Genomic DNA, 24,954 nt, shown 5'->3' with positions numbered 1-24,954 from the left:
GGCGGCGGGGGCGGGGGGGGGCTGGGGGCCTATTTTATGCTCTCCGCATGTTTGTTACAATTTTAACGTGACAATTTACAACAACAAGTCCAACGACGCAGCGATGCCTTCGAACCTCGGTGGCAGGGCGGCGTGAAGGAAGACAACGTTCAAGAAAGAGCCGTCGATTAGCAGTGGTTCAAAAAGAGCACGTTTCTGCACAACACGGGGAAACACGTGCGTGAATCTACACACTTTATATATACACACACACACACACACACACAGGGCGTTCACTGACGTTAGCTTCTCACATTCTACATTCACAAAAAAAAAAAATCAAGGCTGACATGAACATGAAATGCAGCCAAAAGGCAAAAGTTAAAACAAAATCATTTATAATTACACTGTGAGTAGATTGTGATTTTTCTCTGATTAATCACAGTATTTGTGGATTAATTAGGATTGAGATAAATTAACCTGGTATTTGCCTTAACCTTGAGCTGCTTCAGTCAAATCAAAACTCTTTTCTCTTGTCAGTATTAACTGTATTCTGTATTAGTGCAATGGTAAATGAATAAACAGTGGAATATACAGTGCTGACTGAGAATCTTGATAGACGTGTGCTCACACAGGCAATAAAATGTGTCAAAATTTCAATTAATCATGAATCGAACAAATTAATCATCTCCATTATTGCATTCATTTTGACAAAACTAAAATTAATTCTACATATAAACCACGTGTGAATCACACAAACACTGTAGACAATAAAAGAAAAATTATTAGTATTTCTTCCATTGTGGACATCAAATGTGTAACTTTGGACACGAACATCTTCAGTGTGAACGTCACGTCCTCTTTTATCATCTACTCTCTGTATATACAGTATGAACTGACACTGAGTTTCATGTTAACGCGGAGCAGCTTGACTGATGCCGAGGAAGAATGTTCCTCTGAGGAGCCAGGAAAGTTCATGCTTTGGTGCACAAATTTGTAAAAGCTACTGTGGAAGAAAAACGTTTCATAAAAAGTTAATTCTTCAAGCTGCAACTTTCAATTGCCACTTTAGTTGAGCCTGTCACTGTAGTTTCTTTGTGTCTGGGAGAGAGAAAAAAGAGAAGGCATACAGAAGGAAAAAAAGGAAAAGAAATCGGGCTACGAAATCTCACACCTGAGTCGCATATTTTCTCCGACATTGGATCATTTTCTTTCTATCGCAGGACAATGAGGAGCATAATGTGACCATTTAAACACAATGAACATGTCTGGATCGGTCTCTGGTGCCACGAAAATGACTTAACTCTGCAGACCGAGAACAAATATTTGAAGGGAGTGTCGGGGTTGATTGTTATTTTGGTACCTGAGCTGCACTAACCCTAATGAAGGCATTAAAACTGTCCAAAAACCTCATTAACTCCTGTGACAATTAAACGGCAAAAACTTCTCATAAGGACATCACCAAAACTGTACTGTTTTTATATGTCACTAAACTTATACGTCAACCAAGTGTGATCCTAGTCTCAGACTCTGATCAACCAAGTGGTGATCCTAGTCTCAGACTCTGCGCCATATCCCCCCCACCCCCACCCCCAAGAACCAACACCAGGAATATTGGACTGGGAATTGGGGAGAAAAAAATCAATAACTGATCAATGACTAGGGGATTGATATGGGATCAGGAGAGGACAGATCAGGATATTTTAGTGTATCAATATGTCCTTACACAACTAGTTGATACTAACTAACTAGTTCTCCCATATGACCAGCGTCCACAACGTGAATCAGCCTGAAACTCCTACGTGAATCAGCTTCATCTCACACACTTCCGTTGTCTCTCCACCGTTTAACTCTCCTTTGAAAATCCTCTCAAGGCAAATTATTATGTTGCTGTTGTGACAAATGTTTCACAGTTTTGTTTCATGGCTATGATTCATGAGTCTCAGAACAATATGTTTTATTGAGTTCTCTGTAGAATTAAAACTCTGTCCTTCAAGAAGAACATGACACTGTATATATATAATTTATATACATATAAATCCTGTCGTTGTCCAAGTATCATGATACGTATCGTATCACCATAATCCTGTCAATACACACCCCACGACGCCTGTGACATGTTTGTCGCATGAACAAAAATAAAATTTGACTTATTGTTGAAATGACATGGAAGACTCCGAGAGGCAGAATAAAATATGCTTAAATAAAAGTAAGAATACGTTTGGTGAAGTGTTAACATTGGAGCTTTTAGAAAAAGGTCCAGTCATTGAGTTAAAGATAAATAAAAATCATGTCATAAATAAATGTGGCCACAGAGCTGGGAAAAACAAAAACCATGAAACTCAGTGGTAGAATCCAGAGTAAAGTGTTTGCAGTGAGAGGTCTGATTAGGTACGTTATACACAGACAGAGAGGGGGGGTGGAGGGGAGTGTCCGCAGTTAACCTCATCCTGTGAGATCGACTCATACGAGACAGTAACGCTGAGTCAGACTCTGTGGAGAGTTGTGACTTAAAGCTATTAATCTGAAAGCAGCAGAAGACCGGATGAAGAGACAGAAGTTTTATCTCCTGAGACAAAAATCACATCTAACTTATTCTTCCTTCAAAATCAATGGCAGAACTTATGACTAATCACCAGTCTGAAGATGCACAAGTCAGAGCCGGAGCCTGGAGACAAACAGTCAGGTATGTTAGAATGTTCAGGAGAAGAAGCTGAAGAATGAGGAGGTGAGAATGGTTCAGGGTTCAAATCCCTGCCCTCTCAGGACTGTGGTGTGTTGAGCAAGCGTTAAAAAAAAAAAATCCATGCTGGGAACAGAGCAGTACATCCAGCAGTCTGTGTTTATTACACTTTTTACAGATGTCACGTTTAAGTACGAGTGGATAAATGATGCAGTAAATCTGTTCCACTGAGCCACAGAACCTGGAAGAAGAATATAACCATGTACTGGAGAAAGTACCAGGAGCAGTTCCAACAGAAAGCTTGAACGCTCCCTGCACTAAAGGCTAATTTAGCCTCACACTGTAGAAACACACACACACACACACGCTGACTCTCCAAATGCATTAAGAGCAGACCGCCTGACTACAGCTGAATAATTGATGGAGATAATAGGAAATTGTGAAATAAACCTTTATTATGTTGTGAGACAAACGTTGGACATCACTCTGGTACAATTACAGGAGCGACCGAATGGAAAACCACCCTGTAACTAATGGTCGGTTTGATTTATCGCAGTGATAAATTATAGGAGACAACACGTCAACACCGACTGTGAGAGTTGACGTACAAAGAAAACTACAGAGACTAGACGTAAAGTCGCTCCTAAATCTGTTCCTATTTATATTCAATTTATATTTCACACACAGTGATGTATAATGTTACATTAGGGCAATAAACCATTGGAAAGAAAACATCTGGAGTCCTGTGAATTCTGACCCACGTCCCATCAAATTACACCACCACAACACATTTGGCCACTGGGGGCGCTGTCACGTCTGTTTTACGTATGTACACCATATTCTGAATTAGTTTTAGTGCTGATGGTATGTTTTCAGATGTGTTGTTGTTAAAAAATTTACGAAATTATTCGTGTAATTTTACTTGATAATGAATTGATATCGAAGCATTTAGATCAATATCAAATCAAATCGATATTGTATCAAATTGTGACCTGTTTCTAACTTTTCTTGACGTTCCAAATCTCAACTTAATGTTTACAGTAATGTAATGACACATTTGTAAAAACTGCAAAATAATAATAATAAAACCATTTGATTTCTATTGCACTGCATCTGTCTCTTCTTTCGTTCTGACTCACTGGCTTCACAGTGTGGGGGATAAGTGGAACACCTGATCAGAACGGGGCTAACGCTAATGTTGTTAGTGCAGCACTAATAGCTTTTCCCTTACACTATTTATTTTTTATTATTATTTAAAATGCCAGCACTTACTGGACTTCAGCTGCAGGTTGTCACTGACCTGCACAAACTGATGAATTGTTTATGAGGATGGATTTTTGTTTTTGAGGTTTTTTCTTTTTTTTAACCCGTGTTAGTTCATATCAGGAGACGCTACTTTAAGGTGATCATGACTCAAAAAACTGCACTGCAGTACCTGAGGTAGCTAGCATTAAGCTAGTTTGATGTGTTTAATAGAATTAACAAATACATGATTTGACTGTAAAAGACTGCAGGAGAAGAAGATCAAGTTTTACTAACTTTACTAGTTTTGATTTATTCAAAGACACAGTAAATACCAGAGTGAGTACCAGAGTGAGTACTTAGCTACTGTACATCCTGAAGTGTGTACATGCTGTGAGGAGGTGTACTTTTGTACTTTTGTACTTTTGTAAGTAATGATCCTCAGCCTTCGAAGACAAAACTAAACATCCATGAGCGAAAACGTCCTACTTCAGTTCTCGGAGCGGAGGGACTTCCTGTGTGGGTGCAGGTGGAACAACAGGATGAGGTAAAGTCTCCATGGATTACTGAACAAGTAGACAATGAGAGGCCGTGGTGGGGGAGGACGAGGGGGAGGAGAGAGAGGGCAGATTAATGAAATATAAATGTGTTTACTGAATGGCTGTCAGTGCTGCCTCCTGTTGGCTGAGGGATATTAAAAATACAGAGTGGAGCTGATGACTTCACCTACACTCCAGTGACCGCAGCCGCACGCACACACTGTTCTAATCAGCACACGGCTCATCACAATCACCAGCATGAATTATCATCATCATCATCATCATCATCATCATTTCCATCTTCCATGGCCTCCTGTTCATCTACATCATCGCTTTCATCTCAAGAATCACGCCGCTGTGGGAAATTGAAGTTTGGCCCGATCAATAAATACAATATCAAATTAAATTAGCTGCCAAAATGAGGCGAAAATGTGAAAATGAGTGTTTGAAGGCAAAGGGAGAAGAAATGATACGCAGTCACAGCAATCACGCTGCACATTTCAAAACGCACTCAGCACAGTGAGGTCACTGCTTCCTGTAATGGGTTTAAAAATGAGTTTACAACAAGTGAGCTCTGATGTGTGTGTGTGTGTGTGTAATCATGTGACCGTGACATCACTTCTGCAGTGTCTAATCAACGTAATGGAGATCTGACTTTAGCAGGAGGCCTGAACAGGAACCAGCGGCGGCCGGCTTTAATCAGGAACACATGACACCTGCTCTTGGCCAACACTTTCACACAACACCTCCGTTTTTACCTCCATCTCATCACCGGCGAACACTCCCAAATGTAAACTCTGTTCTTTTGAAGTTTTATCTTCTCCCAGTGAAGTTGGTGATCGTGTGCACGGCTAAACTCCATCTGTTCATTTCAATATGAATGGACGTGTACGTCAGCTGCTGCTGCTGCTGCTGCTGCTGGAGCGGCAGAGACGTGAAATCGCAGATGGCGTGCAGAGCGCGCCGACACGCAGGGTTAATTGAAGCAGCCTTTGATGTCTGTCTGTGTGTGAAATGAGATGGTGGTCCAGAATCGAGACCTGAACCTTCACCTGCACAGACTTGTATGTTGTACTTATCAGGTCAGGACAAATACAGTCACTGTGGTCAAATAAATGTTGAAGGTGAAGATTTAAAATCTAATACTGTCCACATAAACAAGGAAATATCAGTCGGTAATTATCATATAATGAATGATGAACTACATTTCAGAAATTTTAAATTTCAAAAATGTTATTTGTCTCACTCTTCAGGCAAGAGATCAATAATTGTGTTTAATTAATCATCAATTAATCCACAGCTACCCAGTGATTAATTGGTTTAACAATTAATTGTTTTATCGCAACAAAACCAAATACTACTCCTTTATATCCAAATTAGGAAAATCTGAAAAAGTGACTGGGAGTTTGTGCTCCTCCGTCTCTGGACCCTGACCCTGACCCATGTCTCACACCAGGAGGTTTCAGGTAAAGAGACAGACATCCAACAACAGAGACCACTGGTGTGTCCAGCACAGACCCACATGTACATGTAGTACCAAACACCAAGACCACAAAGACACAGTTGTACAGAGTTACTGGGTCATAAATCTGTCACATTCTGACAGAATTATTTGTCAGCATCACAACGTTGGTCCACATAACTGTGCTGATGCTGAGCTGCCCGCAGCAGAACCAAACTGTGGCTGGTGTTAAACACAACTACACACACACATAAAATCACCTGCTGACTCAGGACTCACTCTGATGTTACACATGTACAGTCTGCCTATTTGTTACTAGAGTAGAGTAGACACAGAGTTAATACTAAGTAATTGGAACCATTTTTTAATCAATCTTTATATAGGTTCCTGTAACACAGATAATGTCTAAAAAAAACCACTTCATTCCCTGAAAATGAGCTGCGACTGTTTCTGAAAACTTGAAATTTGAATTAAAAAAAACATCTAAGAACAGCCCTGTAGTAACTACAGCAGCAACAATGACTTTCTTCTTTTAGATGTTTCCTCCAGGGGTCACTACAGAGCATCTGTCTCCAGCTCACCCCATTCCCCCAACCATCTCTACATCCTCTTCCACAACATTAACGAATCTCCATCCAGGTCTTCCTCTTCTTCTCTTGTCTCCACCCCACATCTCTAACGTTATCTCCAGACTGCTCCACCTCAACTGCCCCTCTGATCTGCTCCAGACACACATCATAGCAGATCTCACTACTGTTTAATGACCCTAGGTATTTAAACACCTTTACTCCCTCTAACCCCTGCATCGTTCCACTTCCCTCACTGCTCCTACTGACCCTGGTTCCTCTTCGCTTCACAGCGAACCTCCACCGCTCCAGGTTTTCCTCCACCTGCTCCCACCACAGATGACAACGTCATCATGGTCCCTGGAGCCTCCTGCCTGACCTCATCTGTCAACCTGTTCATTAGCATAGCAAACAGAAAGGGGCTCTGAGCTGACTGCTGATGTGACCCCTCCCCTACCCATCAGTCTCTGGCCTTGTACATTTCCTGTAACATCCTCACACACTTCTCTGCCACTCCTGACTAGAGTTCCTCCCTAGGCACACAATCAAATGGGTTCTGATCTTCTCTGAACTCTTCTACCAGTAACAACATCTGCAAAAACATTAATAATAATAACAACAACAATAATTAAACATTTTTTCTTTTAGCCATTTCTGTAGGATTTTTTATGTTTCCTAATGTGTGTCTAGTGTATTTGTATCAACAACAACTGCGATCCTAAAGCATCAAATCCCATCAAACAATGGCGCCCAGAGGCTGAGGCAAATATGAGAGGAGATAAAATGTGGGGGGAGGGAGAGATTTTCCTCCACGTTTAAAGAATAAAAGTACAAGAACAAAGGAGAAGACAAAAAAGTGAGCGGGAGAATAAAAAAGAGCGGCGGTGGAGAGAGTCCTTACTGCCTACATGATCAGAAATGAAAACACTATTCTGGGACTTTCACAGCAGTTCAGCCTTGAGAACCACCCACCCACTGCTGAGGAAAGCTAATTAAAGTTATTCAGAACTGTAACCAATCAATCAGGGACAAGTGCAGGTGGAGGAGAAAGAGAAGAAGAGGAAAAAAGGCTTCACTGCAACCAAACTCTCTCACATGCAGAGGCAAGAAGAAAAAAAAAAAAAAAAAAGATCAATGCGTTTTCTTCATGTCTTTAAACGTGACACCTACCACTTCACACAGAGGAGCTTCCACTCTTTCATGGAATGAATAAAGCACTGCACACAACACCTGAAATTTTCTAGGGCAACATGCCACTCTACATTAACACTGCAACACACATGACCCACCCCACACACACACACACACACACACACACTTCTCTTTGGTATACTAGAGCATCAAGACAGAAAGTCTTTACACAACATCAAAGACAACGAGACGAGAAGTGGAAACTGCACAACTCTTCACGTGCAGAGAAAAATAATAGTGGCAGAAAGATTGAGACGGGAGAAAAGATTTGCAGCGTAGGCAAAATGAAGCAGATTTCTCTGACAGGGCTGCAGCTTTAGCAGACCTCTAATCCTATTCTGACACATAATGCTATATTGTGTGAGGCATTATCTTTTCCCCGAACCTAAAAGCCAAGAGTACCGTTAACGCACTGGCTTCTGGCTATTCCCATGAATTCATCAAGCCGTGTTTGTTTACAAAACAGGGGACGGTCAGGAATACGCGCAGTCCCTGAATGCAGCACAGTTAACGTCGGGGGAGTTTGGACTCTCTGGACAAGGTCGTTTGTTACATGCAGATGATTGTTGACCCGTTACAGTGTAATCAACGAGAATGTGTACACACATGCACACATGGGATTAATAAGAATAAATAAAAAACAAAAGAAGGTCCATCCTGCACAATAAGATGTTGTTTTTTAATGAATTTTTTATTTTAAGTGAATTCACTCTATGTCTGAACAGTGGAACTGAAGGTTAAGAAAAAATATATATTTTTTTTTTAGTGCAATATTTTTCTAAAAATATTTTTTAATGAATTTTCTATTTCACGTTGAGAAATTTTAACTTAAAAGTTACTAAAAAGAATCGTTAAATAATACTAACCAAAACTTTTATTCATTTAGTATTTAAGAGTTACTCAATATAAAATAATTTTAAGGTAGATAATAAATGTTTTGTGGATAAAAATCATTATCAATCAAAATCATCATAATTTACACATAGTTTTTTCACCTTTTTATGCGGTTTGTGAAAAAGTATTATTCAGTGAATGATAATTCAATGAACTGTTCAAAAATGTGCCCTTGTTTGTGGCATAAGAGTGAAATAGTATTTAATATATTTTCAAAATATTTTTTTGAAAATTTTGGCAACTTCGATTACATTTCCTGAAATAATCCCTGAAATATTGTGCGACTAAACGTGAGACAGACAAGGACTAAATGGAATGAAATTAGGTGAAAATAATAAATAATGAAGATAATATGAAGCTGGAGTTGCAGCATTAGCCTTGTATAATAGGTTCCTACTTCTTTAACTAACTTTTATTGCAAATCTATTTAAGTAATTCCTCCTAACACTGACTTTGGGATATCAGCCTGCAGGCCTGTGCTGTGCAGATATGTTGGGGTTTTTTTTTTATTTCAATTAACATTGCTAAACAGAGCCAGACCATTTTTCCAGGTAGCTGAGGATTCCTTGAAAAATGTCAGAAAAGAAATAAATGGGAAAAAAAATAAAAAGTTTATCAGTTTCCCTGTCAGTGCAGTGGAGTCGGAGGGAGAGAATAATGTGGCCAACCTCCGCCCACTGAGCTGACGTTCACTTTTCCATTGCTCTTTTTTGCCCCTTGTGTCTTATGTTATTTCATTATGCATTTTTGTGGGGGTTTTTGAAGAAAAGTAAATAAACATAAAAGCCAGAGTTGGCAGAGAAAAAAAAGAAGCCGAGGGCAGACAGGGCTCGGAAGATGGTGAAAAAATAGCGTCACTAATAGACTGTGGCTCAGCTCTCATGACCCTGACGTGTGACACTGACCCCTCCTGACTCCTGGGATCAGCTAATGAAAGGTCTGAGGGGGGGTTCAGCCAAGGTCAAAGATTTGAACGTATGAGGGGGGGGTTCAGCCAAGGTCAAAGATTTGAACACACAGACGAATGCTTAACTACTGCAGGTAGAAATGCTGCATAATTTATTTCTTATAACTGTCCAACGTCACAGTAATCAGCAGTGACCTTGGCCTCGACCACACCCATTCATATAAAATAGACCCGTCTTAAAACAGACAACTGGATGTCATTTCTTTGTGCTGTTTTTTTTTCTGTGTTGATGGAAGAGGAGAAAAAAGTTGCATCATGCTAACGTGATACGCTAGAACTAGCATGTGATGAGGCCAAGAAATAAAAACAAATAAATAATGACATTCTGGCACAGCACCCTCCCATGGCTGGAGATGTAACAACAAACTAATTTGGACTCTTGTCGGAGTAACATTTTTTTTCAACGTTTGCCACATTTTATGGACCAAATGACTAGTCCACTAAAAAAAAACAAAAAAAAACATGTTACAGTAACGGTGATTGCAGACCCACCGATGTGTGTTGTACAAAGTCTGGAGACAAACCATCAGCAGAAAGAGGAGCAGAGCCAGAGAGTGAACCATCAATCTGTACAAATGGTCTGTGTTGTTTCACACACCAGCAGATAACAAGTTGCTGCTGTTGTATAAGGTCCAAGACAGAAGGTGACGAAAGAATGGGAAGTCTGAGTGCTCTCTCTCTCTCCCTCTCTCCCTCACTCCCTCTGTGTCTCTCTCCTTTAATGGTAACGGCTGTCAGAGGCGGCGGGGGGGTTTCGGGGGACAGGTGAAGGGGGGCCTTCAACTCCAGTAAACGGTCTGCGGGCCAAGGAAAGTAAGGAATGGCTCTGACCAGCGCTCACATCATCATCGGCCCCTGATGGATCAGCACAGGCCGGGAGAAAAAGAGGTTTTAAAGCTGACATCAGCTTCAGAAAGTGAGGATTGTGTGAGCGCAGGGGTGATGTCTAGTACGGCGCTGGGAATTCTGAGACAGATTATTGAAAAATTCTGCAGTCAGCAGGAGTGAGTAAAACCGCTAGTGTACTATACGTTCGTGGAGGACGGCTGTCTTTGCTCTGAGAAACTTTTCTGTTACCAGAAGCAAAAGGGAGGTTTGGAGAAGAGGCTTCTGGAGGTGGTGAGCACCTGACATCTCCTTCAAAACCTGCCAGCTCAAACTGAACCAGAGGTTTCAGTTAATGTGAGCAACAAAATGTAGAAGTTACTTTGAACACACACACACTCATGCTCAGGCTTTGGAGTGTACACGATCCCACTGGAAGCACTACAGGCAAGGAGGTCTGTGGTGAACGGAGATAAACCTGAAGCCAGCGTGTGGTCAGAAGTCTGAGTGATGTGGAGTCAAGCAGAGAACACAGGGAGAAAAGAGCAAAAGTGATGGAGAAAAAAAGGCTCTGTTTTTTGTTTGTTTTTATCCTCTCTACAGTTTCTGGATTTTCTGATCTGGACACAGTGTTCTCAGGTTTTTAGTAATCAATGGAATCAAACAGCCCTCAGTGTAGTTTGACAACAACAACACTCCACAGTTTAACGGGCAGTGACGACAACCAGACGTACGGATGCTCATTTGAATGTTTGAAAAAAAATGGCTTTGTTCAACTCTTAAAAACCAAAAACTGTAAAAAAAAAACCCAAAAACTCTATCCTAGCTTTGTGAAACTTCATTTTCTGGGTGCACAATTAAATACATTTTTAGAAATACCACAGTACATATTTATTTTATTTTCAGAGTTCATTCCTTCAACCTGAACTAGTGAAGAAGGTTTCTCCCCACGTGTGCAGTATTACTACAGTATTACTCACTACATGTACTGTAGTAGAACAGATGCTGGTGAGGAACAAAGATAAGGAAAATAACCAGGCTCTCCATCAACGACACGTTGTACAGTAGAACACAAGAATAAAACACACAAACACATTCAACTCTCATGTTTCTTTCTATCACACTGTCCATCTGAAAGACAAACAACAAAAACAGCTGACCTGACCCGACAACACAGATGTTTAAGTCATTCCTCATTCTCTCTCTTCTCCTCCTCCTCCTCCTCATCTTCCTCCTCTTTTGATATTAAAAAGACCCGCTCTCACTGCCAAGCCGTCCACAGCGCTACATGTTTCCACTTGAGACTACAATTCTGTACTCTTTAATTTATCTATATATCAATACAAACATACATAAATATATGTATTTGAACATATTTCAGTGTTTTTTTTTAAATCATGTTGAAACAAGTCATTATTTTAACTAGATTTCTGCATCAAACAACTATATTTGACACTGTGTGAATCAAATTCACACTAATTCCCATATTTCTCTGGTTGTCGTCTGATACCTTGTTAACATTGTTAACTACAGATGCTAAAGTATCTGTATCCTTTGTGCTTTGCTTTTTTCTGATGCCTTGCTTGTCAAAAATAATCCTAACTCCTCTAAATCTCAAAAACGACTTGCAAACACTTATTTTCTTTGGTCTCTGAGAATAAAGTGTGCATGAAGAGGAAGAGAGCACAGAGGGAGACAATCTTGTTACCAGCCGGTGTAGCCCTGGGAAGATTTCTATCAGACACACATATACTGAGAGGCATCCATTTAGAAAATGGCTTTTCTAGGCATGCTGGGCCATTTAGCACACCCTGTGACGACTTCTGTTTGGGACCATGATGAATGCTCTCTCACGCCCGCTCGGTACACAGTCAGGCCAGCACATACACATGGCAGCCATATGGGCCCCAACACAAGACATCACTGGGATAGATGTTATATTTACAGAGAGAGAGCGGCTTGTTTGGCTTTGGCCCAAGAGAGGAAACCCTCAGAAAGTGAACCCACAGAAAGAGACACAAAAACTGACATTAACATCATGCTAACGTCACATCTTTGGGTCTCATTAACCTTGAGATAATTGAGCTGTTAGTAGAGAGAATAGTAGTTTTTGACTGTGAGACAATGGGAATAATAACATTTTCTAATTTCAGCTGCACTTATGTCAGCGACTGAAACAGAACTTTTTGTTGACTCTGATGAGTGTTAAATATCAGCAAAGTCCATTTTTCAACATGAGTGTCTGTTTGAGATCGTCTAATAGTCATTAACCTTTACAACAGCCTGATCTCTGTCATTTCACTTCCTCCTCTCTGGGATCCATCAATGTTACGACCGAACTACAACCGAGCCACTAAACGCTGCTGCTTCTGTGGCAGCTTTAAAGCTTTACTACAGGGAGAGCAGGAACTAGAATGAATCACACTGATGTAAACAGCCAGAGTCCAAAACTCCAACCTCAAACTAGAGTGAACACGCACACATGGTGGACTGAACAGCTGGTACACATGGTACACTTCATGCATGGACATACAAAACAAAGCCATCCTTTAGACTGGTGTGTTCGTGTTGTACAACAATCACTAACCCAAAATGTCTTAATGCAAAGCATCTGGTGCAGGAGTGACACTAGAACTCACCGATCTCATCTGCTGAATCCCAGTGACGTGTTGCAGAACCTTCTCCAGCTCCTTCTCAATGCGTCCAGCCCAGTGCATCATCCTGAAATAAGTGAAATAAGAACTTTTTTTAGTCGTCTGCTCTGCTGGATTTCACAAATGGAAAATCATTCATTTTGTATGTGGAACATTTCAGAGAGTGTGTTTAAAAGTGTGTATCCCACCATCTCCCATTCACAACCTATATGTGTGTGTGTGTGTCCAGCTCTGGCAGAGCCGGCCGGGGGTTCGTCTTCGTAACATCACTTGGGATCAGCAGTAAAACTGCTCCAGTCTGACAGAAGTGCACCCGTAGCAGGAGCTGATCTCCGGGAGAAAGAGCCAAGATTGGAATTAAGAGATCAAACGGGCTGCAGCTCATCGCTGTATATCTCCCAGGAAGCAACAAATAACTTAATGGATCAGGACTTATCACTAGATCATTTCAGGGCAGCAGTGTGAAGCCAACCTGAACACTGAACAGCCCACATGCATGGGCAACAACAAAGTCTCATTTCATCTCAATCAGATGAATACATTTTTGATAATGTGTTTTTGTGCCAGGCAATGATTCTTTGCCAACCTTTTCCCGTCAGCAGTCTACAGATATCTAATCACCATCAACAGTGCAGCACAGTCGTTTGTCTTTAAATATGACGATGGAGACAAATGTCATCTTTAAATGTCAGATTTGCTCAGACGACAAGCAGGACAACAGATTTATTAAACTGCACAAATCTGCCAGACAGTGACAGCGTCAAAAACCCAGAGCCGACCTCAGTGAGCCGGGGGAGGGGGGAAGGACATGGGGGGGTTACAAAAGAATAAACGGTGCAGTGTGTGCATGCTAGCTTGGTTTAAGAGGGCGGGATTATGAAGAAGTAAAGCAGCCCCCCATATAGGAGTGTGCAGAGCCGGAGCACCGAGGAGAGGCCGCTGACTGCGAAAAGGTCGCCTCGATAGGGAATGAAAAAACAAGCTCGCAGAGAGAGAGAGACAGAGCTGAGCAGAAACACGGTGATGCTAACTGTGAGGGACACTACCGCCGTCCCTGAGTCAGGCGGGATTCTTACGCAACCTCATTACAACATTACAACTCACACACACACACACACACACAGAGTACTGTACACAGTCGGCCTTGAAGAGCCTCAGCTCCTAACACACACTTCTACTATTTACACACGTCTCTATCTCTACCGTATTGATTTAGGTTAGATCCATTACATTTGAATTATTTAATATGAGTGTGACCTCACAGCATTAGTAGGGAAATGTGATCTTTGTTGGTCCTGTACAGGTGCATTTAAACCTTAAATGTACTAGTAGTTGTGGTGGTAGTACTAGTGTTGGGCATGTTACTTTTAAAAAGTAATTATTTATAGCTATGAGTTACTTCTCCCAAAACTAGTAACTAGTGATAGTAACTATTTTTTATTTAAATATGTCAAACAATTGGACTTGTTTCTAAGCGAGTTTCAAAAGCCATAACTACTACATACTTTTAAAATGTGTATTGCACCTCAACGGTAAACATACTGTACTTCAAGGATATTCATAAAGACTGGGGAAGAAAAGACTTTTAAAATGTGTATTGCACATCAACAGAGCACAACGGTAAACATACTGTACTTCATGGATATTCATAAAGACTGGGGAAGAAAAACACAACTTTAGCCGTTTGTACGGCTCCGCGTCCTTCTTTGTTAGCGGCGCGGCCGTTTGTACGGCTCCGCTCCGCGTCCTTCTTTGTTAGCGGCGCTAGCGTTAGCCACACCTGGACGGCTATCATCTTTAACGTCGTCAAAATGGCGTCTGGGACACAAGTTCGACAAGTATGTCGTTGAGACATGTTTAATTAAATAAGGGTTTATTACAACGGACGTGGACAAACACTTCGCTCCGGGACATAATGTACGCTTCGTATTTACAGTCTTGCCTTTTACCTCTCGGAGACTGAAGTAGTGTGGCTGTATTTCCACTTTGAAAACGTCAACTTTCACTCCAGAGTCGCCATTGCGGCCGCTAGTTTGGGCGTGTGAGACGGCTGTGTGACCGCCTCTGATTGGCTTACCATGAAAGCTTACTCCGCCTTAGCCAATCATCATCAATTCAAGGAGTTGGCCGTATTAATTTTCGGCCGTTACTCTGTCGATGTATGCAAACGTATACGTAGCATTACAGTGAACAAAGCTAATGAAGGAAACTCAACTTTAATTTTAACTTTCATTAATTTTGTTCGTGATTGCTAATTGCATCAAATGTCCAAATTTCCAGAACTAATTTCTATTGTTTTGTGCCGAGCACAGATGCAGTATAATGGATTAAAAACCCTATAACTTTGTACTAGGGAAAACTCTTTATTTAGATTACATTTAGTAAATACTGATGATGATTATAATTAATTTAAACATTAGTAGTTTAACATTATTTTATTCCCATTATTAATCTATAAATTTGGTCTGAAAAATTAAAAAAAAAAAAAATTTGAGACTTTACTAAAACAGAAGACATGTCAATCATATAGTCATTAATTAGTTCACAATCCATCAACCAATTAATCACGCATTAAAGCCTGACTCCCAGGTGAACAAACATTAGTCATCTCACCTACAGTATCTCCCTCCTCCTGTTTGTTTGTCTTTTAATATTGTAACATTAAAAGCCCGTGTTCCATCAAGTGGAATCAACATTACACAAAGTGACATCACAGGAAATGATGTCAAACGCACAACCATGGCACACGTGACCTACGCCCGACAGGCGATGGGAGATGACCATGAAAATTTAAATGCAATACAGTGTAACAGACCTCCGTCGTGACTTAACCTAAAAATATTTTTTCGGTATAGACAGACAATCGGAGACTAAAATATATTCTTTAGTCAAATACTGCACACTGTATCAGGTGGAGTTTCAGTGAGAGCCACAGAGATGTCAGGAGATAGTGGCGTGTGATGAATGAGATTCAGTGTGAGGCCCGTGATGTTTTCAGACCTTGTGATGTGAAAGTTACTTCTTCCCTCTCTCTCTCTCTCTCTCTCTCTGCAGCAAAAACCACATTTCATAATGCCGTTTTTGATCAATCATCTGCCGTTTGCCTCAACATTTATATTTATTTCCTACACGTGAAATAAACAATAGTTGTGTTGAGAACCGACGGTAAAAAATAACCGTTAGCAGCAGCGTTCATCACCAGACAGTGAGGTGTGGAGAAGTTTGACATTTATGGTTCTGCTGGAAAAAAATATATAAATAAAGGACTACAGTGTAATCTGCCCTATTTAAGTTTCCTTCACTCTGCCAGTGTGTGTGTGTGTGTGTGTGCATGTGTGTGTGTGCATGTGTGTGTGTGCTGGCCCTTGACGTCTGACAGACAGCTGCAGCAGTCCGTCCACCTCAATTAGCAGGCAGTCAAATTTTAGCAAATAGCACAGAAATGTGGGTGACACCAGACCCACTTTCTGAGTCCCGAGGGGGAGACGGATATAATCCAGGCAACATAATGAGACCTGATTTATTCTAATCTGATCTAACGAAAACAAAGTGTAGAAGAAGTAGTAGAAGAAGAGAAGAAGTGCCTCGATACACACACACACGGGGAACGTGTTTGGAGGAAAAGGTCACGGAATAACAGGTCATTATTATATTTTATATTTTTTATATTTACTGTACACAAGTAACCATTCATAACATACATGAATTTAATCTGGTGATATGGTTGGATTTGATTTCCCATCAATCAGCAGAAATATCTAGGATAAATGGTTTTCATTTGAAAGTCACCTTGGCCATTCAGAACAACAAAGCCCAATGGACTTCTGGGAGATTGTCCTGTGGACGAATCAGGTGAAGTCTGTCACCATCGTGATTCTGATGTTCAGGTTAGATTTGAAAAACAGAAGAATTCGATATTCAACACTTCAACACACACACATTCACACACACGTGAGAGGAGAACGATGTCCTTTGACTCCAACTCTACAGCCTCAAACTGTTATTGATCCATTTATGAAAAGAAATAAACTTTATTTTTCTGCTGGTATTGTCACAAACGTAAATGGAACGTGTTGGTGGAGGCTGGACGCACAGGTGGCAAATTGTTGCAGCAGACGGCTTTCTGTGTGTGTGTGTGTGTGTGTGTGTGTGTGTGGTTCAAGGTTAAATCGTTTTCGTCGGATCACAATGAAACAAACTGTGCCTAAATTAGATTATAATTACAAAACATTTTTAGCAGGTGCCAAATAAAAAAGAAATCCAACCATGTTCTCCTCACGTGGTGGAGGCTGAGATAAGTTTGTGTCTGCGGTTTGTCTCTACTCAGTGGACAGAGTAGAGATTTTATTTTATATTTATCATTTATATAATTTACATTTTACATAAATGTTTTGCTCGTAATAAAAGCACCAACGAGTCTGATTTTTTTAATCAAAATAACGGTAGTTTTATGTCATCTTATCAAATCAAACAGACTGAAGCATCAACTAGTTTTTTATTCAACGGTTAAAACCCGCTGACGTGTGGATGTGTTTACGTGTTTCCACACCTCGTGTACAAACATGACGACTATTTCCACTGGCCTCGTTATAGTCTACATCCATCATGCGTAATTCTCCCCCGTAGTGACGTGAAAACATCACATCCACGGCTCGTATTTTTACCCACATGGAGGCTGTGATGAACCGCGGCTCTGTCGGGCTGACCGCCTGCGGCACCTGGAGCCCGTAACCTTGTTGGTAAATATATGACAAACTGGGGTTCAAATAAAAAACACGTCAACAACAACAACACGGACGGAGCGCGACATTCGGCGGCGGCGGCGTCACAGACACAGGAAGCTGCGTCCGTGGTCGAACCCCAGCCACGGCGGCTGCTCTCAAGGTAAACGCCGCCGCCTGAGCGCCTTCCTCCCCGGGCCACCTGTCCCACTTCTCCGCTGCGCATCTCCCTCCGTGACGCCCCTTGAAACAGACAGTTCCAGACCGGTACTTACGTGTAGTGCTGGGGGAAGAGGTGGGTCCCGTCCGTCGGCGTGGAGACGCAGATGATGAGCACAGTTTGGACGGTGAGGAGGCAGAAAAAGCCGTAGGACTGCGCGCAGATCGCCATTTTCCATTAAATATTGAAGAAACAGGGAGAAATAAGAGGAGGAGGTGAATAAGAAGAAGGAGGAGGAGGAGGAGGAGGAGGAAGGACAGCGTCTCTCGCAGCAGTGGAGCTAAGAATAACCGAGGTCCAGAGAAAGTGTGTGGTGGTGTTTGGCACTTCAAGCCGGCAGTGAAATCTCAATCAGAGGGGAGAGAGAGGGGGAGAGAGAGGGAGAGAGAGAGAGAGAGAGTTGGCAGCTGAAGACACACAGGAGATCAGGATCTGGATGTGGATCAGCACAGATCTCTGCTGCTGCTGCTGCTGCTGCTGCTGCTCTTATTTGCGCACTCTCTGCCCTCCTTCCTTCCTTCCTTCCTCACCGACGCGCACATTTGCTCGTTTTCTCCCGCACTCACTCTAAATGTAACAACCTTCACAGAGTCAAGACCACCACAATAAAACCATTCTGTTCCCAGCAAACACTTTTCAAAGTAAAAGTCCCTCCGTACTCGGGGCTGAATAAACAGATGAAACACTCGAACGTCTCACACCTGGACGTAATATCGCTCTGTTTTGGCTCAAACTGTTCCGTTAACTTCCTGGGTGTAAAGTTGAAATTCTTTTACTGGTGCGTGAAGGACTTTATTTTGAAGGGTGAAAATTCCCGACGTGCTGTAACAATTGACTCAGCTCTTGGCAGAGGCTGTCTCACCTCCTCTATATTCCTGTGCGCAGACACAGGAAAACGGGGGCGCGCACCAGGAAGGCCACCTCCTCCTCTTCCTCCTCTTCCTCCTCCTCCTCCTCCTCCTCATGTCCACCCTCTCCGAGCACCGTTTTCTTCGGCCTAAACTCGGCCAGGAGAAGAGCAGAGAGCACCGCTTGAATTTCGCAATTAGAGGCGTGACAGTGGAGGGTGGGCTGCATTAGGTGGGCAGTAAACATTTAGTCTTCACCTTGGGGCTGCTCTTCAGCTGTATTTGTTCTACTTATTATCCATCCGGTCCAGACTGTGAATATTTAAATAGCCTCGATTTTCGGCGGTTACCTTGACTGCTCTTAAACACAGCAGTTTTTATTTATACAACAACTTTGACTATTGGAAATATAAAAAAAAACAAGTAAAGAAAAAAAAACATTTTCATGAATCCACAGGTAAAGAAAAAAAAACATTTTCATGAATTAAACAACTCAACAAACGTCCACCGCCACAGCACTGATCTGTCGAAGGCATCGATTTGAAAAGAAATAATATCTCTGTTCGATTGTCTTGTAAGTATTGATGAGGTTTTATTGTCATGTTGTTGTCAGCCTGATGAGCTGGACGGTGAGGATGAAGTTGTGTGAATGTTTGAGTTTTTCTCCAGATATGAAACCAGAGACTGTTAGAACTGGAGAAACAGGAGGAGAAGAGACGCAGTTCAGCCTCAGAGTAAATCTAATTCAGCGTGAAGTTACCCCCTGTAGAGCATCTCTGTCATCAGCCCTGGGTGTGTGTGTGTGTGTGGGGGTGTGTGCACCTGTTTTCTTTTTATTATTACCTTTTTACAGAAATACTGGACCTGGACCTGGACAGCCCAGTAGGGGGTGCCGACTTTCATCCAAGCCAAACAAAACTGTCAGATTTGCCACTGTCACAGTGAACACAAAGACTAAATGAGTTCCAGGTGTTCCTCTGTTCTTAACATGACTGACATGCAGTGAAAGGAACCACGTGTTGATCCACAAAGGCCAACTCTCAGAGTCCACTCTAAGTTAGAGCCGGAGTTACTGCCGGTCTAGATCTGGAGTTCAGGCAGGTCAGTCAAACACACATACATCATAACTCTACCTTGTATTTAGACAAACATCTGGTATGGGGCCTGAAGTAGGGCCATGCTAGCTTGAACATTTTCTTGATGCTAAATTTCAACACTATAACCTGAACCTGAATTTCCTGTCAGGACAAATGAAATGTAGAAACTCAGGCGTGAGTTCAGGAACGTAAATAAATTAAACAGCACAGGTCGCGACTATGACGTGTTTTTGACGAGGACATCACAGAAACGGACGGTCAAACTGGACCTGTCCACATGCAGTAGGTCGGAATCACGGGAGGGACTTTTGATAACAGCTCTGGTGACTTTAGCGCCCCCCTGTGGCTCTCGCCCTCCTCAGCCCGTCCTGGAGGCGTGGACAGGTTCTGCGGATGTCGTGTCCTGGGTTCAGTCAGCAGGGGGCTCACAGGTGCTCTGAGAACCACACAGTGAGCAGCAGTCGCTGCTCTCAGCACCTGTTCACTCACTGAAAAAAACACACGGCAGCTTTGGTACAAAGAACACACCGCGGGGCGCAGACCCCGGCAGGGCAGGTGCTGAAGGCAGGGATAAAGAGCTACAGCAGCAGAACCGGTGCCGATGCACATGGACGTCGACAAATCTGAGCAAGAATTTCTGATGCGTGGCCTCGTCAATGGTCAACCTGTCAAAGCTGTCAAAGCTGTGCCTTGACTGTTAATGTGCGACTTGGTCGACAGACTTGGACCTGTGTTTAAGTTAGCGACGTTAGCACCGCTCAGTCAGTGGTGTTAATGTTTGAAACAGACCAGTGATGAGCTGATGATGAAGAGCTGCTGTGAACCTGTGATGGACGTCTACACATACCTAATATAAACAGTGCTATAAAGGAAGACATTGTCTCTCCAGGGTCTTGAATCTCATTGGACACTGAATCCACTCTTTGTGAGGGCGGATCGATCCGGCCAGCTGAGGGATCCACTCAGTGAAAACACACAGATCGATGATCTCAAGCTCTGCTGCTCTCACGGTGTTGACAACGGCCACAAAAGGCCGTTCTCTGTAGCTCTGGATCGCTCACTCTCATTGGCCGTTTCTGCTGAAGGGATTGACCTGCCAATCTGTTATTGATTTGAAGACCGCTGCAGAAGGAGGCGGGCCTTCAGGCGATGCTCTGCATTTTATTGCCCTCCATTCTTCTCCTCCAGACGGTGGGTATTTAGGCTGGGGTAAAAATGAAAGAAAAGAGAGAGAGAAAACCTCCAACCTTTTTACACCAACCACTCCTTACTGTCTTCAACGTTCAACCTTCTCCTCTTCTTCATGTTCAGATTTGATTTGTCTATTTGTCTATTTAACGACCGGCACTTTGTATTTAGTGGGAAACGACAGAAAGAATCTCCATTCAAGAGGTTCCTCAGTGAACTTCAGTCACCCTCTCCAGTGCTCTTTATAAAAACATCCCATGATATCCCCTCAGTTATGTAACACACTCTCTTGAAGGGCCATATTTATGCTCCACCATAGACAGAAAAACGCTCCCCGTGTCCTTGTCTTGTCCCCTAAAATGATATGCTGAAGAGAGCGTTGGAGTGATTCCAGCCGTGAAGGTCGTCTCCTCTCTGTGTGGCGTTCAGTAAACTCCAGCTCACGTCATCCTTTATCCTCCTGTTTGGTTTCATCCTCTCGCCGTGAAACTAAAGATCAGGTCTAAATAACACACAGCTCCTCCTTTACATTAATATTTGTTCGACCTACAGCCCCGGTTGTTTGCTCAGCTCTCTAATGTGGCCATTAGCGACTTGAACGCCATGGCGCGATCACCAGAATTATCTGAGTCAGACAACACAACCTCTGATACTGTAAACCGTAAACAGACGCACTGATGTCGGCCGCGAGGATTTCTGGGACTTTGGTGCTCAAATGTCAGAGTGTTTCATCATGATGATGACTCACTCCCCACACGTTCAGTCTGCACGACAGAACAACAGAGCCAATTAATGACCCCCGCATCCTTCACACGCAGCAGCAGAGAAACAACATCTGTATCGAATGCCACGACAGGACGGAGGAGCTGGAGATATACTGTATATATATACACTATATACTGCATGTACGTCAAGTCTGCGTCTCCACCTCCTCCGGGGGAACCCCCCTTCACTCCACTCACACACCAGGACAAGAGGCTGGATGTAAAAACAGAGTCGAGCTCAGCCCTGGCTGACATGCTCTACTGGAGGCCTAATGGCCCCCGGGTAATGGCCTCCGTGGTCTTCAGGAAATCCTCCCTCGTACATACATCAAAGCTGGGATTGGGAAGGATAGAGAGGAGGGAAGAGGAACGAGACGTCGGTGCCACACAGGAAGAAGAGAAGAAGAAACGGTTGGAACGTCTGAAGGAGGAAAGACTGACTGCAGACCTGAAGTTCATCTTCACACGTAACTGTTCCCTGACAAGATTTCTGACTGATAAACAACCGATTCTAGAGCCGTGAATATAGAATCTGATGATCAAACTTGGATTTTTTTTTTATTTTCCCATTCTTTTCATAACAAAAAGGAGGTTTTTATTTTGGGGATTTTTTTTCCCATTCTTTTCATAACAAAAAGGTGAGAGTACACTCTCGGTCTTGATTATGGAACTTCTCCCTGTAACGTCTGCACTCATGAATGTACAACGTATTCTCAGGTCAAACGCCCGCTCCTGTCCACTGATCAGCAACTGGTCTGCAGTTAAACGTCTTTGTGTCCAAAAAGGTTTGATTTTACAGACGGTTCCTTCAGTTAGAGCTGAGTTTGTTCTAAAGACATTTGCTTTGTTTGTTTTTGTTTTGTCTTTTTCTGCACCTTCTGTTTGGAACAGCCTGTGGAATGAAGTCAAACTTCAAAAACTTCACAGTTAATGAAACTATAAAAATTGTAAATGCTCGGAGCGATGAAATGTGCTCTTTTATTTGCATTTGTTGTGTTGTTTTACCCGTTATAGTAGTTTAGTTTTTATACTTTGTGTTTTTATGCTGCGCTACTATTTGTGGCCTCAGAATATACAATAATAACTTCACTTCAGGAGCAACTCATTTATGTCCGGTTTCATGGGATTATATTGAGTTACGTCGTTAAGTCAGTTTGTGACAAACAAAATGTGAAACACTCGACAACCAAAGCTACAATACCATTAGATTTATAATAATAAATAATTAACTGATGTTCAATTATCGTCATGTTCACATAAAAACAATGGAATTAATACTTGGCCAGTAGAGGGAGACAGAAGAGAGATCTAGACCGCAGGCAGGCCAGAGGTTAGTTACCACTGTCTGTCAGAATGACATATTAATATAAACACATATATGAATGTAATTCAGTTGCTGGTTGGTTCATAGCATCTCTCTAATTCAAGCAGGACTGTGATTGGTTCCTACCTCACTCTCTGGGGTGACGTGTGATTTAAGCTCATTTCTAAAAGTGTCTGTGTTAAAAGGGCTGAACTCACAGGCCTGCAGCGACACCAGCGCTTTGATAAGCTGAGTGGGTGGACCTGATCGAGGGGGGGGGGCTACGGGGGGTATCTCTGGAGTGACAAGTGCGGCGTCGCTCGCCCGTCCTGCTGTCACATTGAAGCACGTCTTAATTTGCATTAAAACTGCTGATAAGGCCTTAATGGAGGGAATTAACAGATAACACACAATTTGAAGATTGTTCTCCTCAGTCACACTCTGACACACACCAAACACACAGCTGTGTTCTGACAGGAACGGCTGACGGAGAACACCAGGCCCGCAGTGAGAGAGAGAGAGAGAGAGAGAGAGAGAGAGAGAGAGAGCAGCCAGGAAAACCACTAAACAACCTATGAAAACACACTCACACAGTGACAGGTATGAAGTTAACAGTGTATGTTATATCAGACAAGCCCCTCCCTCACCTGCCCTCACCCTCCTTTACCCTCTCTCACCCTCCCTCACCCTCCCTCACCCATCCTCACCCACCCTCACTCTGGGGCAAAACACTGTTACGACCTAAACTGGAAAAAAACAAATGTGACATAAACATCAACGTCATGAAAGAACTCGTCTTAAACTACTGAGTTAATAAACTAGTATTACTACTGTGTTTACAGTGCATCACTTTTGTTTATATTTCCATGTGAAATGATCAATAATTCCTCAGTAAACTAACGCGAGGCTTCGTTGTCTGTAATCATTTGTAAATATTGTATTTCTACTGACTGACGGCTCAGCTGTTCAGCTCTTCATGGTCCACGACCTCATACATTAAACATCATCTCCGCCACGATCCACACCGAGAGAAACCAACCAACCAGGTGAGAGAGGAGCTGCGTTCCTAAAGTGGAGGTTCCGTCTGAGCGACTAATAAAGACACAAATATAAGATTTGAATGTGTTTTGGTTTTTTTACTGTAGTTGATGTTTTTTTTATTTTCTCCCAGGAGAAAAAACACATCATTAAACCAAAGCTGCTGTTTCATCACCTCCAAAAGCAGCGTGACATCATTCACTTTGATCCTACAATTAAGACGAGGCCGGAAACACACACACACACACACATACACACACACACAGATGCCTCCCTGTCCCTGTCCCCGTCCCTGTCCCTGTCCCTGTCCCCCCAGTCCAGACTCATGTAGTGTCTGCTCTGCTGGTGTTAAACTCACCATGTGCGCCGTGCATGTGACCGCGTGAACATCTGCCTGTGTCTGGAGTGAGACCTCTAGTGGCAAACATACGGTACTCCATTAGTGCTGCTTCATTCATACAATATTCATCAATGTTCTGTCACTCAGTGCGTTTAAGGGAAGTGGGCGTGGCCAGAGTCAATCCCAGCATTCATCGCTCCATGGTGGGTTTGTTTCTCTGACGATCTCTTACAATTAATATGTAAAAATATATATTATAAAATATAAAATATTAGAATATATACAGATAAGGATTTTCCCGGTTCATTAAAAAGGCAACAACAGCAAAAACAACAACAACAGCAACAACAGCAACAGCAACAACAACAACAGCAACAACAACAACAACAGCAACAACAACAACAGCAACAACCAGAACAACAACAACAACAGC

General features: G+C 42.4%; 1 protein-coding gene across 1 annotated transcript in view; it reads right to left on the bottom strand.

The window, feature by feature from the left end:
• cacna2d2a (calcium channel, voltage-dependent, alpha 2/delta subunit 2a) overlaps window positions 1–18,526 on the bottom strand; it is a 106,288-nt gene extending 87,762 nt beyond the window's left edge. Inside the window, exons 1-2 of the mRNA XM_017036667.2 lie at window positions 17,999–18,526; window positions 12,988–13,069 (exon numbers count right to left, since the gene is read on the bottom strand). Coding sequence (XP_016892156.1) covers window positions 12,988–13,069; window positions 17,999–18,114 — 198 coding nt within the window. The 5' untranslated portion in view covers window positions 18,115–18,526. The remainder of the gene's footprint in view (window positions 1–12,987; window positions 13,070–17,998) is intronic.
• Window positions 18,527–24,954: the final 6,428 nt, after the last annotated feature.

Source organism: Cynoglossus semilaevis, chromosome 11, assembly GCF_000523025.1.
Source record: "Cynoglossus semilaevis isolate Cse_v1.0 chromosome 11, Cse_v1.0, whole genome shotgun sequence".
Classification (NCBI taxonomy): Eukaryota; Metazoa; Chordata; class Actinopteri; order Pleuronectiformes; family Cynoglossidae; genus Cynoglossus; species Cynoglossus semilaevis.
The sequence above is the reverse complement of the archived record's forward strand: the minus strand, read 5'-3'. Positions and strand labels throughout refer to the sequence as shown.